Source organism: Aquarana catesbeiana, linkage group LG09 (genome assembly GCF_042186555.1).
Source record: "Aquarana catesbeiana isolate 2022-GZ linkage group LG09, ASM4218655v1, whole genome shotgun sequence".
Classification (NCBI taxonomy): Eukaryota; Metazoa; Chordata; class Amphibia; order Anura; family Ranidae; genus Aquarana; species Aquarana catesbeiana.
Window position 1 is genome coordinate 304,172,769 of NC_133332.1, and position 21,641 is coordinate 304,194,409.

The 21,641-nt window shown below is 42.2% G+C and overlaps 1 protein-coding gene across 6 annotated transcripts in view; it reads right to left on the minus strand.

Annotated features, from left to right (window-relative positions):
- Nucleotides 1–21,641, minus strand: part of AK8 (adenylate kinase 8) — a 312,083-nt gene that overhangs the window by 59,062 nt on the left and 231,380 nt on the right. For all 6 annotated transcript variants that reach the window (XM_073600536.1, XM_073600535.1, XM_073600541.1 and 3 more), the window contains one exon: nucleotides 6,750–6,891. In XM_073600536.1, coding sequence (XP_073456637.1) covers nucleotides 6,750–6,891 — 142 coding nt within the window. The remainder of the gene's footprint in view (nucleotides 1–6,749; nucleotides 6,892–21,641) is intronic.

Below are 21,641 nucleotides of genomic sequence, written 5' to 3' on the forward strand. Positions count from 1 at the left end.
CGCCACACTTTTCTGATATTTATTTATAAACCATTTTGAAATCCATTTATCATTTTCCTTCCACTTCACAATTATGTGCCACTTTGTGTCGGTCTATAAAATCCCAATAAAATAGCTTTACTTTTTGGTTGTAACATGACAAAATGTGGAGAATTTCAAGGGGTATGAATACTTTTTCAAGGCACTGTACAGCAAGCAATTTAATTTCTGTACTCAGCCTTTCCAGAATAAAGTTTTAAGAGCTTTCACTTCTGCTCACTTAAATGAAAACCTATGCATTTGGTTACTTGATCTCATCTGAAAGAGAAGACCAGCAAATCTGAGCTTGGATCCATCAGCACAGATAACATTACCAAATGTTTGAGCTTTTGCTTATGAGATCAGCACCACCGAAAGCACGGAGCAGCATTTTCTCCAATCCATACTAGCAAGCCTGATAAGATTATTTATGATAATTGTTTAAGTTCTCATTGATGTTCCTTGTACATTGTAGTAACAGGGTGTCTTATGAAACAGCAATACTCAGATCTCTCGCTATATATTCAATCCTGCCTTGGGGAGAAGAAATGCAGCATGCGACTGGAATCCATATCCTAAGATAAATATTCTAGTCCAGTCTTAGTAAACTGGCAGATAATGGCAGCAAGGATGGGTCACTGAGGTTTTATTAGCTCAATTAACGAGGAGTAAGAGAAGGCTTATACCGCTATCTCCACAGGCTTGCAGAATTGCGCTGCTAGTAATGGTGTTATTAACCTTTACCAGACGCCGGATTTGGCTGCAGCTTCCAGCTCCATTCCCCGGTTCAAGTCTTTATTAATAGGCTGTTTACTGTGCTTAATCCACACGGGAGTTGGCTGCGGAACAATTCCTGGGCCTTGTTTTAGAGGCAGCAGAGTCAATACTGCACTTCTGCATTATAAGCTCTTAAGGTGTACCGAGCAGATGATTGATCCTTCAAGATATGATTTTCGATGAACAAGAAGGCAGAAAATTTGCCTGTAACTTATCTATATCCAAAGCCAAAACTTACTTTTAAAAAGAGAAAAAATTATATAGCAAGACACTGTAATGGTACTGAATCTGTTTTTTTTGTTTTAAATCAAATTTTTTTTTGTTTTTAGTTTTTTACAAATACATATTTATTACAGGGTCCACCCATAACAGTAGTGTGTCAAGCATTAGGAGTTGATTTTTTATTTTTTTAAAGAAAAAAGCTGCTTCTTTCAGACTGTCTCTCTTATTACCCAAAACCCTGTAATGAACTGTACAGAGCAGAGACAGAAAGGGGAGGGAAGGGGGAGGAGTTATTCCTCATTCAGCTGTGTGTAATTTGATCCTAAGCTATTGGACCCTGTAAACATATGGTTTTTTCCAGCAAAGCAGCGAAGAATAACCTGGTAAAGATGTGATTAGCCTACAGCTCCACCGGCTGGCTAGAAGTAATAAACAAAGTATTTACAGTATATACAATAATTGATTTTTACCTGTCTCGGAAAAATGAAAACATTTACAAACTATAGCACGAGGTAGCTCCAGTATCTGAGGACTACCACCTATACATGCGTAAATAGGCTCAGGCCTTTCAATGCCCCATTTCTCTGAAGTCCTGGGAAAGAATATGGGACTCCCCCTCTAAATCCTCCCGTTGTGTGGTCTATAGAGAGAATGCCTATAAGATTATGATGGTTTGGTATAAAACAAGATGTTGCATGCCCGCAATCCTAGGTTATCTGAACTCTGCTGGAAATGTGGCCAGGGAAAGGGTTCTCTATATCACATATTTTGGCAATGCAATAACATTCAACCTTTTTGGTCCTTTGTGAAGTCTATACTTGACAAGATTTTAGTTATGTCTTTACCTTTAGACTCTATCCATTACCTTCTAGGCTTACCATTCCGTGGCATATCCAAACAGTTAAAGAAATTAGTGTACCATATTCTAACAGCAGCTAGGAGAACCATTTCCCAGCACTGGTTGTCCATAACAACCCCACCCCAGTGTTCGCTATGGGACATTATTACATGCAATGGAATATCTCATGGCAAAACTAGCTGATACACTAGCTGAAACACTCAATCCAATTTGGGATGCATGGGACCACTCAGTCTATGGCTAAACATCTCCTCCTAAGACATCATAAATGTTACTACATCGAAGTTACTTCCATGCCATTCCATGCCATGTGCCAGCATGATCACTCCCGGTGTGTGTTAACTTAATTTTCTCGTTCATTCTATTTCTACATATTCAAATAAGATTTTTATAGAATTGGTTGCGCTTCACTGTACCATTGCTATCCACCCATATCACCATACAAGCCTATATGAGTCTTTTTTTTTCTATGTACAGATACCTTCGATTTCAATGTTGGATTTTGTGAAGTTTGTACCGTTTGTACTGTACTGCTCTGTAATTTTATTTCTTTTTTTAAAAATCCAATAAAAATCCAATAAAAAAAAAAAAAGATAAATAAAAACCAATTTTAAAAATATTTTTGGTCCCTTTAAGCCATATTTATAATAAAAAGAACTGAGCATTTCAGGGAAGAGAGGAGGCACACAAATTATAGTTAGGCAATAGTAATCCACTACTGGAAGCAGGATAAATGTAAAGCAGGGAAAAGATGAAAGTAGTAAAAACCAAGCTTTAGTCAAAAATCTTAACACACATTTAAAATGCATGTTTGGGAACTGATTTACCTATTGATTCTGTTCAGCCAATCGTGAGATTCATAGGCTGCTACTGTTTTTCCAACATGGTCTCACCATATCAAGTCATCACGATGTACTACAAATTGGCATAATCACACCAGTGAGGTCCATCCTGTGCTCTCCCCTCCTGTAACCTGTCTAAACATCTCTCCCTCCAGCTCCCATTGTCTACCAGCATATAAAGCTGCAATACAACGTTAGCTTGATTGGTTCACACTGAAGAATTTCCCACTCTTATCCTGATACTGACCTTTCGGGTTGTAAAAAGATCATATAACAGTAGGTTTTAGGGATTTATAACAGTATTTGAAATTACATTATAGTTTTCCCGAGCAAGTTTTCCTTCCAAGGTAAAGCTGCACCCCAGGCAAGCAGCTCAGTACACAGTTTAAAGACACAAGCTGGAAGTGTTCCAATTACCAGATGTTTTGTAATTCTGTGCACTCATTCTGTCTGTCTACTGCCAGACAGCGCAGCCAGATCATGCCTCGGCTCTCCTTTTTCAGCATTTTCACCATTAGCACATGTACACTGTAAACAAAGATGGATTAGCTGCTAGTGTTGCACCTCCCTCCCACTACAAGTTTGGGTGCTGCTGTACAAGGAATTAAAAAATACTGACATCAGCACCAATTCAGTTGCATTTAACCACTTGCCGACCAGCCGACCGCAGTTATACTGCGGAAGAATGGCACGGCTGGGCGAAGCGGCGTTATGTTACGTCGCTTCGCCCTGTGGACACCTAGGGGCGCGCACGCTGCTCACCCCCGGAGCCGATGCGAGTGCCCGGCAGTCACGATCACCGCCGGGCTCCCAGGATCGCTGCTGACACACGGAGAACCGGGATCTGTGTGTGTAAACACACAGTTTCCGGCTCTCCGTGTATGAGTATACAGAGTATACAGCGATCTGTCATCTCCCCTACACAGTCCCCTCCCCCCTTCAGTTAGAACACACACTAGGGAACACAATCAACCCCTTGATTGCCCCCTAGTGTTAACCCCTTCCCTGCCAGAGACATTTACACAGTAATCAGTGCATTTTTATAGCACCGATCGCTGTATAAATGCCAATGGTCCCAAAAATGTGTCAAAATTGTCCGATGTGTCCGTCATAATGTCGCAGTCCCGAAAAAAATTGGGACTGCGCAGATCACCGCCATTATTAGTAAAAAAAAAAAAATTAACAATAAAAATGACATAAAACTATCCCCTATTTTGTAGACACTATAACTTTTGCGCAAACCAATCAATATACGCTTATTGCGTTTTTTTTTTACCAAAAATACGTAGAAGAATACACATCGGCCTAAACTGAGGAAAAAAATTGTTTTTTAATATATTTTTGGGGGGTAGTTATTATAGCAAAAAGTAAAAAATATTGAGTTTTTTTCAAAATTGACGCTCTTTTTTTGTTTATAGCGCAAAAAATAAAAAACGCAGAGGTGATCAAATACCACCAAAAGAAAGCTCTATTTGTGGGAAAAAAAGGACGTCAATTTTGTTTGGGTGCAACGTCGCACGACCGCGCAATTGTCAGTTAAATATATTGTAGTATAGTATATTGAAAGAAATATCTAGGCAGTCATTGCTGACCTCTCCTTTGGCAAATGCTAGTTGCCTGGCAGTTATGCTTTCCTCTTGGTTTTGCCAGTTTGATAGTTACCCAAAACAAATACATCCTGATGTAGTTTGAAACTAGAGAGGGGTCTGGACAAATAGCATCCTAAGTAAGGGGCTATAAGAGCCGGTTCACACGGGGGCGACTTGTCAGGCGACCTAGCCGCCTGACAAGTCGCCTCCCGTTCTGTACAATGGAACCGTTCTAATCGGAGCGACGCAAGTCGCTCCGACTTAGAAGAAAGGTTCCTGTACTACTTTGGGGGTGACTTGCATAGACTTCTATACAGAAGTCGTCTTGCAAGTCGCCGCGGCAGTCGTGTGCAGGTCGCCTCGGTGAGGCGACCTGCAAGTCGTGCCGCTTCTAATGTGAACCGGCGCTAAATGTCAACTTGTATACGTCATTAAGTACAGGCTTCTTTGTAGGTGAAAACCCCAACTAAATCACCTTAAAGCAGAGTTCCAACCACACATATGATTTTTTTTTTTTTTTAAATCTATCTGTTAGTATCATATTATGCTTATTTTACATTAGTTAGGCTGGTAAATAGTGCTGCTTTTGTTAGTATTTTATTTAAAAACTTACCTTATATTCCTCCTGCTCGGGCATTCCCATCTTGCTTGTGGGCAGGCGAAGCCTACAAGCATAAACTTCCAGGATACGGTGCTGCTGAATAACCAGCATGCACTGCCTGATCTCGCGCATGCGCAGTAAGCACAACTAGCAGCGCAGGAAACTTCTCAGGTTGCCATCACAACGGGCGTCGTCGTCGGAAGTGCCCGCCCTGTGGTGATGGCAACCAAGATAATCCAAATATATACAGACGAACACGGAAGACTGTAAATCAGCACACATCAAGGAGAGAGCAGCGCAGGTGATATTTGCTTTTATGCCCCAAACCATAAACTGTAGTGGAATGGCAACAAAGGGCTTAGTTCCCTTTTTAAAAATGGCGCTTTAATCCGCCTTTGCGTCACTTCCGGTTTTGAAATAATGCGATTCTAGCCCTCGGCGCTGCTCACTGACTCATGAGAAAGGATGACACACATCTCTCAGGAGCACTAGCGAGCACAGGCGCCGAGGGAAATGACGTCAGGCGCCATGGAGAGGAAGAGGCAGATTACAAGGGACCCCATAGCAACAGCCCTGAACGAGTGAGTAAAAAAAATAATAATTTGGAAAATTTTCCATGCTTGTGTAATGTGTGCTGAAACTGCCACTGGTAGTTTCTATTGGTAGCTTGCGTGAGTGACAAAACAGGAGGACAACTGGGAGGAGGGGACAGAGCCTTGTCTGCTTGCATAAGGACCTTCATGGAAGGATCACCATGTATACATTTTAATGAAAGCTGCAGATTAAAAATATTTAAAATGCAGAAGTTACATGTTAGAGAGTATATGAAATTTTAGTGAATGGAGCTTTGGGTTTTGGAGCTTTTTAAATCTGCATGGAGTGCAGCTTTAAAGTTAAAGTGGTTCTAAAGGCAGAACCACTGTCTGTGCTTGCCCACTCCATAAACACTTACTTGTCCCCACCGGGAGCCCTGCTGTGCTCTCTTTCTGCATTCACAGGCTTTACTGAGAGCAGTGGGAGACATTTGCTCCTGTTTCTGTCAATCAAATCATGTGAGGAGGGAGTGGGGGCAAGTACTAATCACACAAGCTGCCCCCCCCCCCCCTCTTTCCTGGCCTGCCTGGCTGCATGCTCAGATAAAGGACTAGTATGGATTTTGAGGGGAGCCTCAAGCCATTTTTACTGTTTTTTGACTCATCCCTGCTGTAAGCAAACAGGGATGAGTCATTGGTTAAGGAGCCAGCACCCGCCAGTGTCCTAACAACCACTGACTCCTCCCTGCTCTGACAGCAGAGATGAGTCACTAGTTGTTAGGACACCAGTGGGTTGTTGGCTCCCTAACCAATGACTCATCCCTGTTGGTTGACAGCAGGGATGAGTCAAAATGTATTAGTATAAAAAAATGCATCAAAAAATGCAACCAAGTCGCACAGAAAATTGGATCAAATCGCAGCCACACTAGTGTGAACCTAGCCTTAGTAACCAAAGTCTGTAACAATATGTTATATTGTTACATTTACCTGCTGCCTAGTTTCCTGTTGAGGGGATTTCCCTTAATTTCCTATTATGTTACTTGAGTAGGATATAAGGACCAATTTTTTCGCAGGGAAAGAACCTCTCTCGGGTTTTTATTGTTGACTTTACTACTGTTGGGGAGATTCCTCTTACCTTCCTGTCCCTGTCACGATGGTGATGGGATATCTCCCCAGAATAGACATGGACAATGGTAAAAATGTAGCTAACCGTTATGAAAATCATAAAAGAAAAATTTTTTGTCTAGAGTTTCACTTGAATTTGGAAAACGTGAATTGTGGAAGCAGGTCCGAAGAAACAAGTCTCACCTGTTGGGAATAAAGCCGGCGTCGTTCAGTAGACTGGCCTGCTCCAGGTCTCTTGGGAATCCGTAAAGTACCCAGCCACGTGTGCTGCACTCCAGCCTGCTGAGACGATCAGTGAGGGCCCTCAGGACAAGATTATCCGGAACTGGGAACAAAGAGCATACCATCACTATTACAGGTAATGGGACAGGCTTCTACTAGAGAGCGGCCACAAGCATTATTTCAGTACATATGTGGTGGAGATTCCTAAAGGGGTTTTACAATTCATCTACAAATGTATTTCCCCATTAGTTAAAGGCAATGTATAACATTTTTAGCCTCTTTCTTTTTAATCTATAGATTTACAACCGAAATTCATGACACTCATTCTGGAAACAATGCTGGACTTTCTAATAAGAAAACCTAGCACTGCATAACATCTGAATGGCAGCCTGTGTTGAACTGTCTACAGCTGGCCATATATATATCCTTCCTTTTTTATTTTTCAATCAGCCTATGGGCTGATTGAAAAGAATAATTGATTTTCCCACCCACACAAGTGAGGTGGATGAAGCAATCCTCCCCATGTGCCATTGTATTATGACATCGGGGACTCCCTGCTGTCAGAATACACTGACCAGCTGCTGCAGCCGGCTGATAGAGAAAAGTTTAGAATGTTTAGAAGAATGTTTAGGGTTGTTGTCCTGCTGGAAGGTGAACCTCTGCCCCAGTCTCAAGTCTTTTGCAGACTCTAACAGGTTTTCTTCTAAGATTGCCCTCATTTAAAGTCCCAGCCTTCCCCTCTTTTTTATCATTGCCCTGTATTTGGCTCCATCCATCTTCCCATCAACTCTGAGCAGCTTCCCTGTCCCTGCTGAAGAAAAGCATCCCCACAACATGATGCTGCCACCACCATGTTTCACGGTGGGGATGATGTGTTCAGGGTGATGTGCAGTGTTCGTTTCCCCCCGCACATAGCATTTTGCTTTTAGGCCAAAAAGTTCAATTTTGGTCTTATCTGACCAGAGCACCTTCTTCCACATGTTTGCTGTGTCCCCCACATGGCTTTTCGCAAACTACAAATGGGACTTCTTATGGCTTTCTTTCAACAATGGCTTTCTTCTTGCCACTCCTCCATAAAGGCCAGATTTGTGGAGTGCACGACTAACAGTTGTCCTGTGGACAAATTCTCCCACCTGAGCTGTGGATCTCTGCAGCTCCTCCAGGGTTACCATGAGGCTCTCAGCTGCTTCTCTGATGAATGCTCTCCTTGCCCAGCCTGTCAGTTTAGGTGGATGGCCATGTCTTGGTAGGTTTGCAGTTGTGCAATACTCTTTCTATTTTCGGATGATGGATTGAACAGTCCTCCATGAGATGTTCAAAGCTTGGGATATTTTTTTATAACCTAACCCTGCTTTAAACCTCTCCACAACTTTATCCCTGACCTGTCTGGTGTATTCCTTGGCCTTCATGATGCTGTTTGCTCACTAAGGTTCTCTAACAAACCTCTGATGGCTTCACAGAACAGCTGTATTTATACTGAGAACAAATTATACACAGGTGGACTCTATTTACTAATTAGGTGACTTCTGAAGGCGATTGGTTCCACTAGATTTTAGTTAGGGGTATCAGAGTAAAGGGGGCTGAATACAAATGCACGCCACACTTTTGAGATATTTATTTGTAAAACATTTTAAAAACCATTTATCATTTTCCTTCCACTTCACAATTATGTGCCACTTTATGTTGGTCTATCACATAAAATCCCAATAAAATACATTTACGTTTTGGTTGTAACATGACAAAATGTGGAAAATTTCAAGTGGTATGAATACTTTTATAAGGCATTGTACATGTGATATAAATAAAATACATCCCTCATGTGGTAAGGTGTAAACAATAAATGTATAAAGGCCACTCCTGATGAGGGCACATTGATGAAACGCGTAGGAGACAGCCTCTTGCGTCCTTACAACACATCCGGACCATTACGCCTCGGACCGTGGAACGCAGGGCGTCCCAGACATACTGTTTTATATGCTCCATACTTCCTAAGCATTGTAAGTGTATTTTTATATATTTTTAATAAACTATCATACGGATTTACACTATGGGGATTGCTTCTGTTCGTTTACCCTGCATGAGCCCATCATAGATAAAAGGGAGAAGATCAAGGATTGGAGGGAGACAGAATCTGTGCCAGTATCATGGGTCCTAGGTGTACACACACAGTGCCTTTCAACCCCCTAAGGGGTCTTTCATTCTAGTGAGTGCGGTCCTGGAGGGGGAGCACGAGTGGAGGCACCTGCACTATATGGATTTAGCACCTTCATCACGTACCAGTAAATGCCACTGATTGCACAGTTTTAAAGATTTCTTCATGTGGACTTATTTATTATTCTAAAGTTGTATTTATTATGGTCCACATATTTTTATGAAATCACCTCTTTTTTTGGAATCACACATTGTTTTAACATTTACATTTATGTTTGGATATGAATTTGTTCATTGGCAATTAGCACTTTATTATATGGCATCTGGATATTTATTATTTGTGAGCATTGATAGTTGCCTTTTAAGGCGGTGATATTTTGGTTTACTTGTCACACACATTGGAAGGGGGAAGGTGTTTTATAGTTTGGTTCAAGATACGTCTTTATACATTTATTGTTTGCACCTTGCACGTGAGGGAGGTATTTCATTTATATCACACGTAGATGAGTATTGTTTACAGGACACACTCAAAAGAGGGAGGTGTACTATAGACCTCATTGGTTAGTTCTAGGCAGCACCACAACAATTACCATTATATGCATACTCTACTTTTTGGTAGAAGTTCTGGTGTAGGCAGCAGCCACCCATTCATTCTATAACGAATTAATCTTTATAATACAGGAGTTGTGTTACTGGCCAGATCACCAGGTGAAAACCAGAGGGGAAAAAGCAAAAAAAACAAAAAAATAAAAAGAATACAGCCACCACAACTAATGACAGGTAAGCTGCAATATAACACATTTTTGGTTTTGGGATTAATACTGCTTTAAGCTGGTAATACATGTACATTTCTCTTTGTTCAACCCGAATAATCCCAGTACCAACAGAAGGGTACGCCATTTTTTTAGGGAAATCTTATTTACAAAAGAAAAAAGCATGTGTGACAGCAGGGCATTCGACAAAACCAATCGCAGGTAAGGAGGAATTTATTAACATCCACACCCAATGGGAGTAAAATAGGACCCCGAGGAAAAACACAGAGCAAGACTTCCGACTAAATTTTGACTTTACTTGCTGCTTCTCTGTCCATGGCTCAAGAAGTATTGATGCCAGAGGCAACCAGGCAACTAGCATTTTTAAAAGAAGGCAAAAATGGCAAAAGTTCAGTGGCGCCCACTGATGACAAGTTTTTTTTATAGTCAACTCTGGGAAACGTTAAAGTGAACCTAAATGCATATTTTTTCTTAAAATAAAAAAGATGTTATACTTATCTGCTCTTCTGGGGTCCCCCGCCGGCGCTCTCTCTTCTTCAAGTGCCGCCTCAGCAAGCCATGTGCTAAGGAGACACTTGTGCAGAAGCGATCCCGAGCTGGGCTGTGTACGTCCATAGACACACACAGTGCATGCAGGAACAGCACTGGATTGAGAGAGGACTCAGGAAAGTGTTTGGGGGACAACAATTGGGACATTTTTTACCTTAAAGAATATGTAAACCCAAACTTTCATATTCCTGATATGTGCCTGCTGTACCATATACTTGTATGAAAAAAGTCTCCTATTCTCTTTGTATTGCTTCTTTTATGTGGAATCCCTGGTGTTCCTGCCAGTTCCCCGACTTTGATATTACAAACTGACCAGACTAAGCAGGAGAACACACTGTGGTCAGTTTTCTAGCTATGCTGGGAACTCAGTGTATTCTCCAAATGATCATACTTGTCCTTACAACCCCCCCTCCTCTCCTGCACAGCCATTCACTGGGAAGATCCGTGCACTGTTGCTTCTCTTCCCCCCAGCTCTTTACAGCTGAGAACAGAGGGAATGTGACCACTTATAAAAAAGGAAATAATGTTTTGTTTATATATATATATATATATATATATATATACACACATAAATGTTTGCCTTTTATTTCTATTTTAACGGAATGGGTTGTTTTACAAGGTGGACGTCATATGACGGCCTTGGGTTCCCGGCCGTCTAGGGGGCGCGCGTGCGCGCGCCCGCCGCGTTGCTCGGGACTCGGTGCGTGTGCCCGGCGGCCGCGATGTCCGCCGGGCACCCGCGATTGCTCATTAACCGGGTCGGACCGTGGATCTGTGTGTGTAAACACACAGATCCACGTCCTGTCAGGTGAGAGGAGAGTGATCTGTGTTCCTAGTACAGCGGAACACTGATCGGTCTCCTCCCCTTGTACGTCCCCGCCCCCTACAGTTAGAAGCATTCCCTAGGAAACACATTTAACCCCTTGTGTCCCCCTAGTGGTTAACCCCTTCACTGCCTGTCACATTTACACAGTAATCAATGCAATTTTATAGCTTTGATCGCTGTATAAATGTGAATGGTCCCAAAAATGTGTCAAAAGTGTCCGATGTGTCCGCCATAATGTCGCAGTCACGAAAAAAAAATCGCGATCGCCACTATTACTAGTAAAAAAAATAAATAAATATTTTTTTTTTAAAAATGCCATAAATCTATCCCGTATAACTTTTGCGCAAACCAATCAATATACGCTTATTGCGATTTTTTTTACCAAAAATATGTAGAAGAATACGTATCGGCTGAAACTGAGGAAAAATTTGTTATTTTATTATAGCAAAAAGTAAAAAATATTGTGTTTTTTTCAAAATTGTCGCTCTTCTTTTGTTTATAGCGCAAAAAATAAAAACCGCAGAGGTGATCAAATACCACCAAAAGAAAGCTCTATTTGTGGGGAAAAAAAGGATGTCAATTTTTTGGGGTACAAAGTCGCACGACCGCGCAATTGTCGTTTAAAGTGCGACAGCGCTGAAAACAAAAAATTGGTCTGGGAAGGAAGGGGGTGAAAATGCCCGGTATTGAACCGGTTAAAGTGGATGTAAATAAACCTACTCTCGTCCTTTCTAAATTACTGCCATAGTGGTTATCTATAAGGATATACACGCCTCCTGCATGTATCTTTACCTGTCAAATGTCTCCCCTCGGTCTGTTATGAGAGCCGAAAAACTGCAGATTCTGTGGGTGGGGTCTGTTGTCTGGAGCTCGGTGGGCGGAGTCGTGATGTCAGTAGACTCCCCGCCCACCTCTACACTCCCCTTGTCAACATGCATTTTCTCCTGTGTATTTCTTACACTGAACTTCTGCTACGATCACTAACATCCAGTCAAAACCCAGAAAAGTCACCACATGACTTCAGCATGCCCAATCATGCTGAGATGTGGAGCAGCCAATCCTGGGAGAGCTGGAGAAGAAAGGAGGAGATGATCTGAAGTACACAGAATGTCTTTCAGGCTGGTGCATGAGATATGTAAATCACCTGTCACTCACAGCAAGTGGAAGAAACCAACTCCTATTTCTCTGTCTGTCCATTTTTATCTCACTGAAAAAAGATAAGAGGATTGTTTAGAGCTGGATTAACTCTTCATGGCAAGACTGGACACAGATGACATCCTATACTGTACAAGGTGCAAGCCTTAACTAAAATGTATTTTTTCGGGTTTACATCCACTCTAAAGGTAAAAAAATGTTTTGACTTTGGAATCACTTTAAAATGATCCCTTGCAATGAGTCTGTGCCCGCACTGCAAGAGTTAATTGAGCATTTAGTTTAGGGGAGAGGAGAACCACTTTTACTTACCTGAACCTCTACTCCCCTGGCAGATGGTGCTCCCCCCCCACACTCCAGTGGTGGACTGTCCTTGGGTGTCATCACAACCAGTGCAGAGCTACGGACCCTGCATTGTTCTTGATGACATCAAGACCTTAGACTACTGGAGTAACGGGAAGAAGAGGTTGCAGGGACTGATCTAGCAGACCGGTGCATTGGGTAAGAAAGGCAGGCCATAGATGATTCTTTTTTTTTTTTGTTCAACCTGGTTGAACCTAAAAAAAATGTTTTGATTCCCCATGCTGATGGGGGAATCCCTCCCGGAGAGCTTTTGTGTTCTGACAGCAGGGAGAGTTTGAGTTATGTACGCTGATTGGCTGTGTGCAATTATAGCCCAGAGCTCTGTGTAGGTAAACTACACAGAGCTCTGTACAGAGGGAGCGATCTGTCAGTTTCTGCAAATAAGGGATGAGAAACTTAGGGATCTTTAGTAAAAAGCAGCACACTTTACACACATTACATGTAGTTAGGTACACTTTTAACCCCTTGATCGCCCTAGATGTTAAACCCCGTCCCAGCCAGTGTCATTAGTACAGTGACAGTGTATAGAATTATCACTGATCATTGTATTAATGTCACTTGTGATGTCAGTGGCGGTTAGTCAATTCCCCTCAAGCATCAGCTAGCGTCGGATTGCCCACCGCACTATTACAGTCCCATTATAAGTCACTGATTACTACCAGTAGTCCTATAAAAAATAAATAAAAATTCCAGTATATATAGCATAGTTTGTAGGTGCTATAACTTTCATGCAAAGCAACCAATATATACTAATTGGTATTTTTTATTTATTTATTTTTTAATAAAAAACATGTAGCAGAATACATTTTGGCCCAAATATATGAAGACATTTATATTTTTATATTTTTTATTGGATATGTTTTGATAGCAGAAAGAAAAAAATATTGTTTTTCTTTCAAAATGTTTGCTTTTTTTTTCATTTATATAGCAAAAAAATTTAAAAAAAAAAAACAGCGGTGATCAAATACCACCAAAAGAAAGCTCTATTTGTAATTTGGGTACAGTGTTGCATGAACGCGCAATTACCAGTTAAAGTAGCGTAATGCTAAATAGCAAAACATGAAGGGGGAAAATCCTCTGGAGCTGAAGTGGTTGAACTATTCCGAAGTTGGGCTTTAAAAGAGCGCCTGCACTTGGCTGAAAAAATTCTTCTTTTGGGGTAGAGCAGTGAATTCAAATTTGGAAAAGCAATGTTCATCTGCCTCTCCCTGTTATTTTGTAAAGGACCATTTGCAGCCCATAGTAATTGCTGAATATACTACATGCTTGTTGTTACTGTGGAAATGTAGATACAGTTATGTCTTTGCAATGCTAGATTTATACTGGAAGGAGCAGCATTCCAAAACACATCTATAAAGCAACATACAAAGCTGATATATTAAACAGATGAAAAGGGAACAAATAAGAGATAGGCTTTACATACACTTGAATTGTTCTATAACTCTCTATAGTCAGCCCTCATACAGCTTACAGGGAATATAGTCCCTGGAGCATGTGCTGTGTAAATTCCTCTCTCTCTAGTTCCTCTATCACCTCTATAATAATGAAAAATATGAAATATGAACCGATTGTTGGCTGGGAGCAAATCCTTAAAGTATAACTAAAGGCAAAACTTGTTTTGTAGTTTTGGATAGGGGGTGGAGAGGGATTAGAACACCTGTCAGATTTATTGCTGCCTATGCCCCGTTCCGATGCTCGTGACCGGTGGTCGCAATGACCGCAGGCCACGCGCGATCGCGGGCACGAGAGGCAAAACAGGGACGTGTGTGTGTGTGTAAACACACACATCCCTGTTCTGTGAGGAGAGGAGATGCAGATCCTGAGTTCCTAATAGCTAGGAACCACGATCTGTCATCTCCTATAGTCAGTCCCCTCCCCCTACAGTTAGAACACACACATAGAGAACACAGTTAACCCCTTGATCGCCCCCCTAGTGTTAACCCCTGCCCTGCCAGTGACATTTATACAGTAATCAGTGCATTTTTCTAGCACTGTTCCCTGTATAATTTCCAATTGTCCCAAACGTGTGTCAAAAGTGTCTGATGTGTCCGCCGTATCAATATACGGTTAATGTGATTTTTATTACCAAAAATATGTAAAAGAATACATATCTGCCTAAACTGAGAAAAAAAAAATAGCTTTTTTTTTTTAAAAAAAAGGGGATATTTATTATAGCAAAAAGTACAAAATATTGTGTTTTTTTTCAAAATTGTGCTCTTTTTTTTGTTTATAGCGTAAAAAATTAAAACCGCAGAAAAGATCAAATACCACCAAAAGAAACCTCTATTTGTGGGAAAAAAAGGACGTCAATTTTGTTTGGGTACAGCGTCGTACGTTCGTGCAATTGTCAGTTAAAGCAATGCAGTGCCGTATCGCAAAAAAAGGCCTGGTCATTGAGCAGCCAAATCGTCTGGGGCCGAAGTGGTTAATTAGCAGGGATTTCCTCTTACTTTCTGTTTGGCTATGGGATAGGAAGGGAAGGTAAATCTCCAAAATGGGACAGAGATTGAAAAAAAATCTGACAGGGGTTGAAAAAAAATCTGACAGGGGTTATAACCCTCATCTAAAATGAAAAAAAAAGTTATGCCTATAGTTATACAAAAACACACAAAGTACAACTTTGGTGACATTGACCAGTGACATACTCTACTTACCCTTCTGTTTGCTGAGTGGTCCTGCCCAGTGGTGTATGGCCTTTGCAAAGAATACCTCTGCCTGACACCTCTTAATAATGCACATGTGTGCCATGGCCCTGTTCATTCCTATGGGGTGGCTGTAGGTATGGTGGCTTCCTGTGGTCCTGGAGTCTGGCAATCCCATAAAAATGCATGAGGCCGTGTTGCCTATGCAGAGGTAGCAGAAAAGCTGGCCCAAGGTTTTTCTTCTGAAGGCTGTGTGTAGACAGGCAGGGTCAAACAGCTAGCATCACTTTAATCACTTACAGACCGGAAGATTTTCCCCCTTAAAGTGATTGTAAGGGTTAGTTTTTTTGTTTTTTTTTTTAAATAACAAACATATCATACTTACCTACACTGTGCAGCTTGTTTTGCACAAAGTGGCCCGGAACCTCATCCTCTTCTGGGGTCTCTCGGCGGCTCTCGTGGCTCCTCCCCACATCAGATAACCCCCTAGGAGAAGCACTCTGCCGGGGGGTTATCTTGCAGGTGCGCTCCCAAGTCCAGCATTTGGCATCCATAGCTGCCGAATGCATGACTCGGCCCCGCCCCCTGGCGCCCGCGTCATTGGATTTGATTGACAGCAGTGGGAGCCAATGGCTGCGCTTCTATCAATCTATCTAATCAAGAGCCGAGAACCCTGGGCAGAAAGACAACGCGTCCCCGTCGGGTCAAGTTCCAGGGCTCAGGTAAATGAAACGGGGGGGGGGCAGGGGGTGTGGTCACTGCCAGGTGCTTTTTCACCTTAAAACATGCATTAAGGTGAAAAAACACAAAGGTTTACAACCCCTTTAATGACCAGGCCATTTTTGCGATACGGCACTGCATAGATTTAACTGACAATTGCGCGGTCGTGCGACGTTGAACCCAAACAAAATTGATGTCCTTTTTTCCCCACAAATAGAGCTTTATTTTGGTGGTATTTGATCACCCCTGCGAGTTTTATTTTTTGCGCTATAAACAAAAAAAAAGAGTGACAATTTTGAAAAAAAATATATATTTTTAACTTTTTGCTATAATAAATATGCCCCCCAAAAAAGTTTAAAAAAATCGAATTTCTTCATCAGTTTAGGCCGATATGTATTCTTCTACATATTTTTTAAATCGCAATATGCGTATATTGATTGGTTTGTGCAAAAGTTATTTTTTATTTTTTACTAGTAATGGCTGTGATCTGCGATTTTTAGCGGGACTGCGACATTGCGGCGGACAGATCGGACACTTTTGACACTTTTTTGGAACCAATGACATTTATACTGCGATCAGAGCTAAAATTAGCCACTGATTACTGTATAAATGTCACTGGCAGGGAAGGGGTTAACACTAGGGGCCGATCAAGGGGTTAAGTGTGTTCCCTGGGAGTGTTTCTAACTGTATGGGGGCTGGGCTGACTGGAGGAGGAGAAAGGTTGCTGTTCCAAATCACTAGGAACAGCAGATCTCTCTCTAACTTCCGTCAGAACAGGGATCTGTCTGTTTACATTTACAGATCCCCATTCTGGCTCTCGTTCCCACAATCGTGGTTGGCCGGTCGCTGGCCACGCCAATCGGGTCTCCCGCTGAATAGGCAGCTCGCGCAGATCCTTGGAGGAGCCGACTCACACCTAAGGCGATTTGCGGGAAGGTGGCGACCTGCCATTGTTTAACGATGGTGGCTGGTCGGCAAGTGGTTAAAGAATAACTAAAGGCAACAGTTTTTTTTTTTTTAGTTTTGGATAGAGTGTAGAGGGATTACAACACCTGTCAGTTTTTATTGCTGCCTGTGCCCACATTAAGGAGATTCACCCTCTGTATTTGTTCTGTTTCCCATTATCATTGAAAGTGAAAGTAAAAGAAAATCCAAATTTCTGGGTTGTCTTTAGAAAAGTAATAGTGAGGAAATCTTTCAATTGGGGACACTAGTTCTGGTGACCTGGGGTTCGCCTAGGGCAGTGGTTCTCAACTCCAGTCCTCAGGACCCACCTGCTCAGTGATTGCAGTATTCTAGTCTGCAACTCCCCAAGGTAATACTTAAAATCTGGCCTGTTGGTGGGTCTCGAGGACTGGAGTTGAGAACCACTGGCCTAGGGATTCACTCACACTTCCTGTTTGGCTATAAGACAGGGAGTGAAGGGAAATCTTCGCAATGGGACCCAGATGGCAAAGAAAAAAATCTGACAGAGGTTATAACTCTCCCTTACTCTATCCAAAATGAAAAAATAGTTTTACCTACAGTTCAACTTTAAGGTAGGTATGGTAATAGTTGGGCTGCAAAACCAGCAAACATCAAATTGTCCTAAAGCTGAAATGTGGGCAAATACCCAACAGAAACACAAATATGGGAGCTAATTCAACTGCTGAAGGATTTGTATTTCTGTCCATTCATTCCTCAGATTTTCACATCTCTGCTAGACATGACAGCTTGGTGAACTGACCTTTTTTTATGGCAATAAAGCAACATAGCTTGGTCACCACCCCATCCCCAGCCTGCTGTAAAGGGAACTACAAGAGGTTGAAAGCAAGTCAAATTCAGGCATGCATCTGCTAGGGTGACCACGTGCAGGTCTGTCTCAGGTCCCGGGCACCTTCATTCCAGGACAATACAGTGTCCGGGAATGAAACTGACACAGCCACCCTGCACAGTGCATTCTGCGCCCTGATTGGGCAAAGCTTGGTCCAATCAGGGTGCAGCAAAAGCTGGTGGTTAAGAAGTGGGGCCAGGAAGCTGGCCACGTCCTTAACAACCAATGAGTCATCAGCTCTGAATAGGCTTCCCCGCTGACAGCTGAATAATAAAGGAAAAAATTGCTGGTAAAAAAAGTAAAAGAAAAAACAGCGTTGCCCCCCCCCCCCCCTCCAAAATCCATACCAGATCCTTATCCGAAAATGCAGCCTGGCGGGTCAGGAAAGGATGGAGGAGCGAGAACCCCCCCCCCCTCCCGAACCATACCAGGGGACATGCCTTTAACATGGGGGGGCTCTTCCCCACAACCCTGGGCTACGGTTGTGGGGGTATGCAGGCAGGGTGCTTATCGGAATTTGGAAGACCCCTTTAACAAGGGTGCCCATGCCCCAAAGCATGCCACGCCATTTTTTTAATAAATTGTGCTGTGGTATGGACTGGAAGAGGACCCCACGCAATTTTTTCTTAATTTTTTTTAATAGCAAGTGCAACGGCGGGTCAATTGAAATGTGATTTGACTTGTTTTTTTTTTTTTCTTTAGAAATGTCATTTTTGCTGCAGCATGTTCTATGCATCCTACAGATGCACCACTTTACAGGCAGACTAAGGGGACCCCCATGATGTACATCCTTTTTTTAGGAAAGGGGAGGGGGCGGGGTGTCCCTAAATGGCAGTTTGAAAATGTGGTCACCCTAGCATCTGCCCGGAGTTCAGCTTAAAGGAAAATTTTACCTTTTGTAACATGTTACACCCATATTAAGCAAGTAACATGTAACATTTTACGAACGGACCGGCCCCCACATCTCCCCGATCCCTGCTGTGACAGCTAGCGGGGTTCTTCTCCCTCCCTGCTAGCTGTCACAATAAAAAAAAAAAATGTGGCTGAGTGGGGCTTCTGCCCACATGGCTGCGTCACTGATTGACAGGGCTCTGTGCATGGAAAACTACAAGGCCTGGCAGCCTTTGCTGCGGAGCACCATGGTAGTTCATTCATGCTTCCTGTCATATTATATCTGCTTACCTGTACAGGATGTAGGGGCAAGCAGATACACTGGCAGATCTGCTGGAGACCTGCATGGCACCAATGATCTGCTGACAGGCTCCAGAAAAAAAGATATTAAATGCAAAATTTTGATTTTTTAACCGGCAAAAAAAGTGCAATTATTATTTTTTTTTCCAAAAAGTGAACTTATCCTTTAAATTAGGGCCTGTGGTGACCGGCTTCTGTTTGCTTTAGAATGGCTTTTCTCCCCATACAAGTCTACAGAAATACAAAAGCAGCTGAAGCTGGACAAATGCAGGCCAACTGCACCGACCATGAATTCTGCACGATCTGACAACTCCCAAATGTATGCTGCATTTGCCCATCAAAGTCTGTTGGCACAGACCCTTAGTGACATTTTGTTATAGAAGAGACAGAAAGGGGCCTGCTGTGGGGGCGTTTAAATCTCTTCTGCATCAAGCAGGTATTCCCAGATCTTTGACACTGAGGACAGGACTGAGGTGGAATATTGCACTACAGCAATACCTGGATGAAGAAACAAAGTATTATCAGGTAGGCTGGTATTCAAGGGGTTAAAACAAGATCTCAGCCACTGCAGCCGTGAACTTGGTACTGAGTTTTAAGCAGGCCATACATGGTCGAAGTTCGAACAAATTTTCTTTTCAAAATCAGAAAGTTTGTTTTTTTTGTGATCCGATGGTGCCACTATTGATTTTCGAAATTCGGCCGACCAAGCCTTCAATTTCACCTCATGTTGCTACAGAAAAGAATTTTCGTGGCTGGGAATCTTCTTTTTTCTCCGTAAATTTTCTTTTCTTATTACATTTCTCACATGATTCTCCCATCATTGATTAGAAAATCGTTTGTTTTCCTAAAAATTTCCAACGTGTCCGATTCCTCAAATTTTATTGCCGCACGAAAATCAGCCGTTGCTGCAGCCACCTAATGGTGCACAATTCGTACGAAAATTCTTTGATACGATTTTCAAAAGAAAATTCTTTCGAAATTCGAACCGTGTATGGCCGGCATTACAGCTGACTCGCAACTTTCGAAAGTGATGCAGGTGGGTCTAGAGTAGGGCTCCAGAGGTGCCATGGTGGTTCCCAAGCTTCTCCGGGTGATTGAACAACATGCTAGATTTCATATCTGTCTGGGACTGCAATATGAGGATTCCTCCACTGCAGTTTGTGACTCTTCATCCTCTCGCGCAAAACAACAGAAACGTTTTTCCATCTGTGGACATATTCTCCATTAACATTGTTTATTCTACATAATAAAGATGCCATCAAGACATCATCATCTGGCTATGCAGTTGTAACATTTGGCTAGAACTGGAATTTCTGCTGGAAATTTGTATTTACCAGTTAGAATACATTCTCTGAAATTCTGGCCAAACCTGTAAATTGCCTACGCCAGGCAGTGACAGGTGCACTTTAACTGCTATCAGCACAGACACTGCTTCATCTGAGTTCAGACATGTCAGATCCTGCTGAAAAACTATCACAAGTACAATATCTAAATTGTTTGTTTATTGTTTACTGCCATCTGCAGGCGCTAAGTGTGATTTACAGCTCAGAAATCCAGATTGCAGCCAACGCATGCAAATCTCTAGCATCTGGAAAGGGTCAACAATGCTATAGAAGTGCTAATGAATCACCGGGGAAGAAGGTACATGCAGGATGCACAATATTCTGTGAGACTCCAGATTATACAAGCAGCATGTATAAGCACACATATAGAAACAGATGGATGACAGAGATGATTATAATGCTATGGATTAAGCCAAAGTAAATGCATGTTTTAAATGTATGTATTTTGTATGTATATATGTGTGTGCGTGTATACACATTTTTCAATTTAATCTACCTACTATCATGAAACAACAGTCATCTGATGAAGCTGTAATTGGTTAGATTGAGTGCAAGTCTCATGTCTATGGTGGTCCTCTAGCATCACCAGGGAACAGTCAATCAGACAGGTGAAAAAAAACACATACTGATTGCAATATTTGCCGCCAGTGCCAGGACAAGGTCATCTAAAGCCCAGGGCGAATATGCCAAACTGTGCTCCCTCCCCAAGATGTATGAGCATTACAATGAGGGAAAAAAGTATTTGATCCGGTGCTGACTTTGTACGTTTGCCCACTGACAAATAATTGATCAGTCTATAATTTTAATGGTAGGTTTATTTTACCAGTGAGAGACAGAACAACAAAACAAATATCCAGAAAAAGGCATTTCAAAAAAGCTAAAAATTGATTTGAATTTTAATGAGTGAAATAAGTATTTCATCCCCTATCAGGCCGGGTTCACACTGGTGCGATACAACAGCCGTCTTACTTTGGATCAGACTTTGCCCTGCGACTAGAAGCCGACATACGTCTGACTTTCAATGAACAGGGATCCGACTTGGATCCCCGCCAATACCAGGCACTGTGTTTGGTATGAATCTTGTGCTCTGAAGATCAAGATCATGAGAGCACAAGTCGCATGCCAAAATCGGATCATGCAAGACGGCGATCCGACTTTGATCCGACTTCAATGATAGTCAATGGGCTGAAGTAGGATCAAAGTCGGACCAAAGTAGTACAGGGAGCATTTTCAAAGTTGGACTGACTTGTGTCGGACCAGACGGCTCCCATAGGGAAACATTGATTTTCACACGTCATGCGACACGAGCTCCCAATGTCGGAGCGTTTGT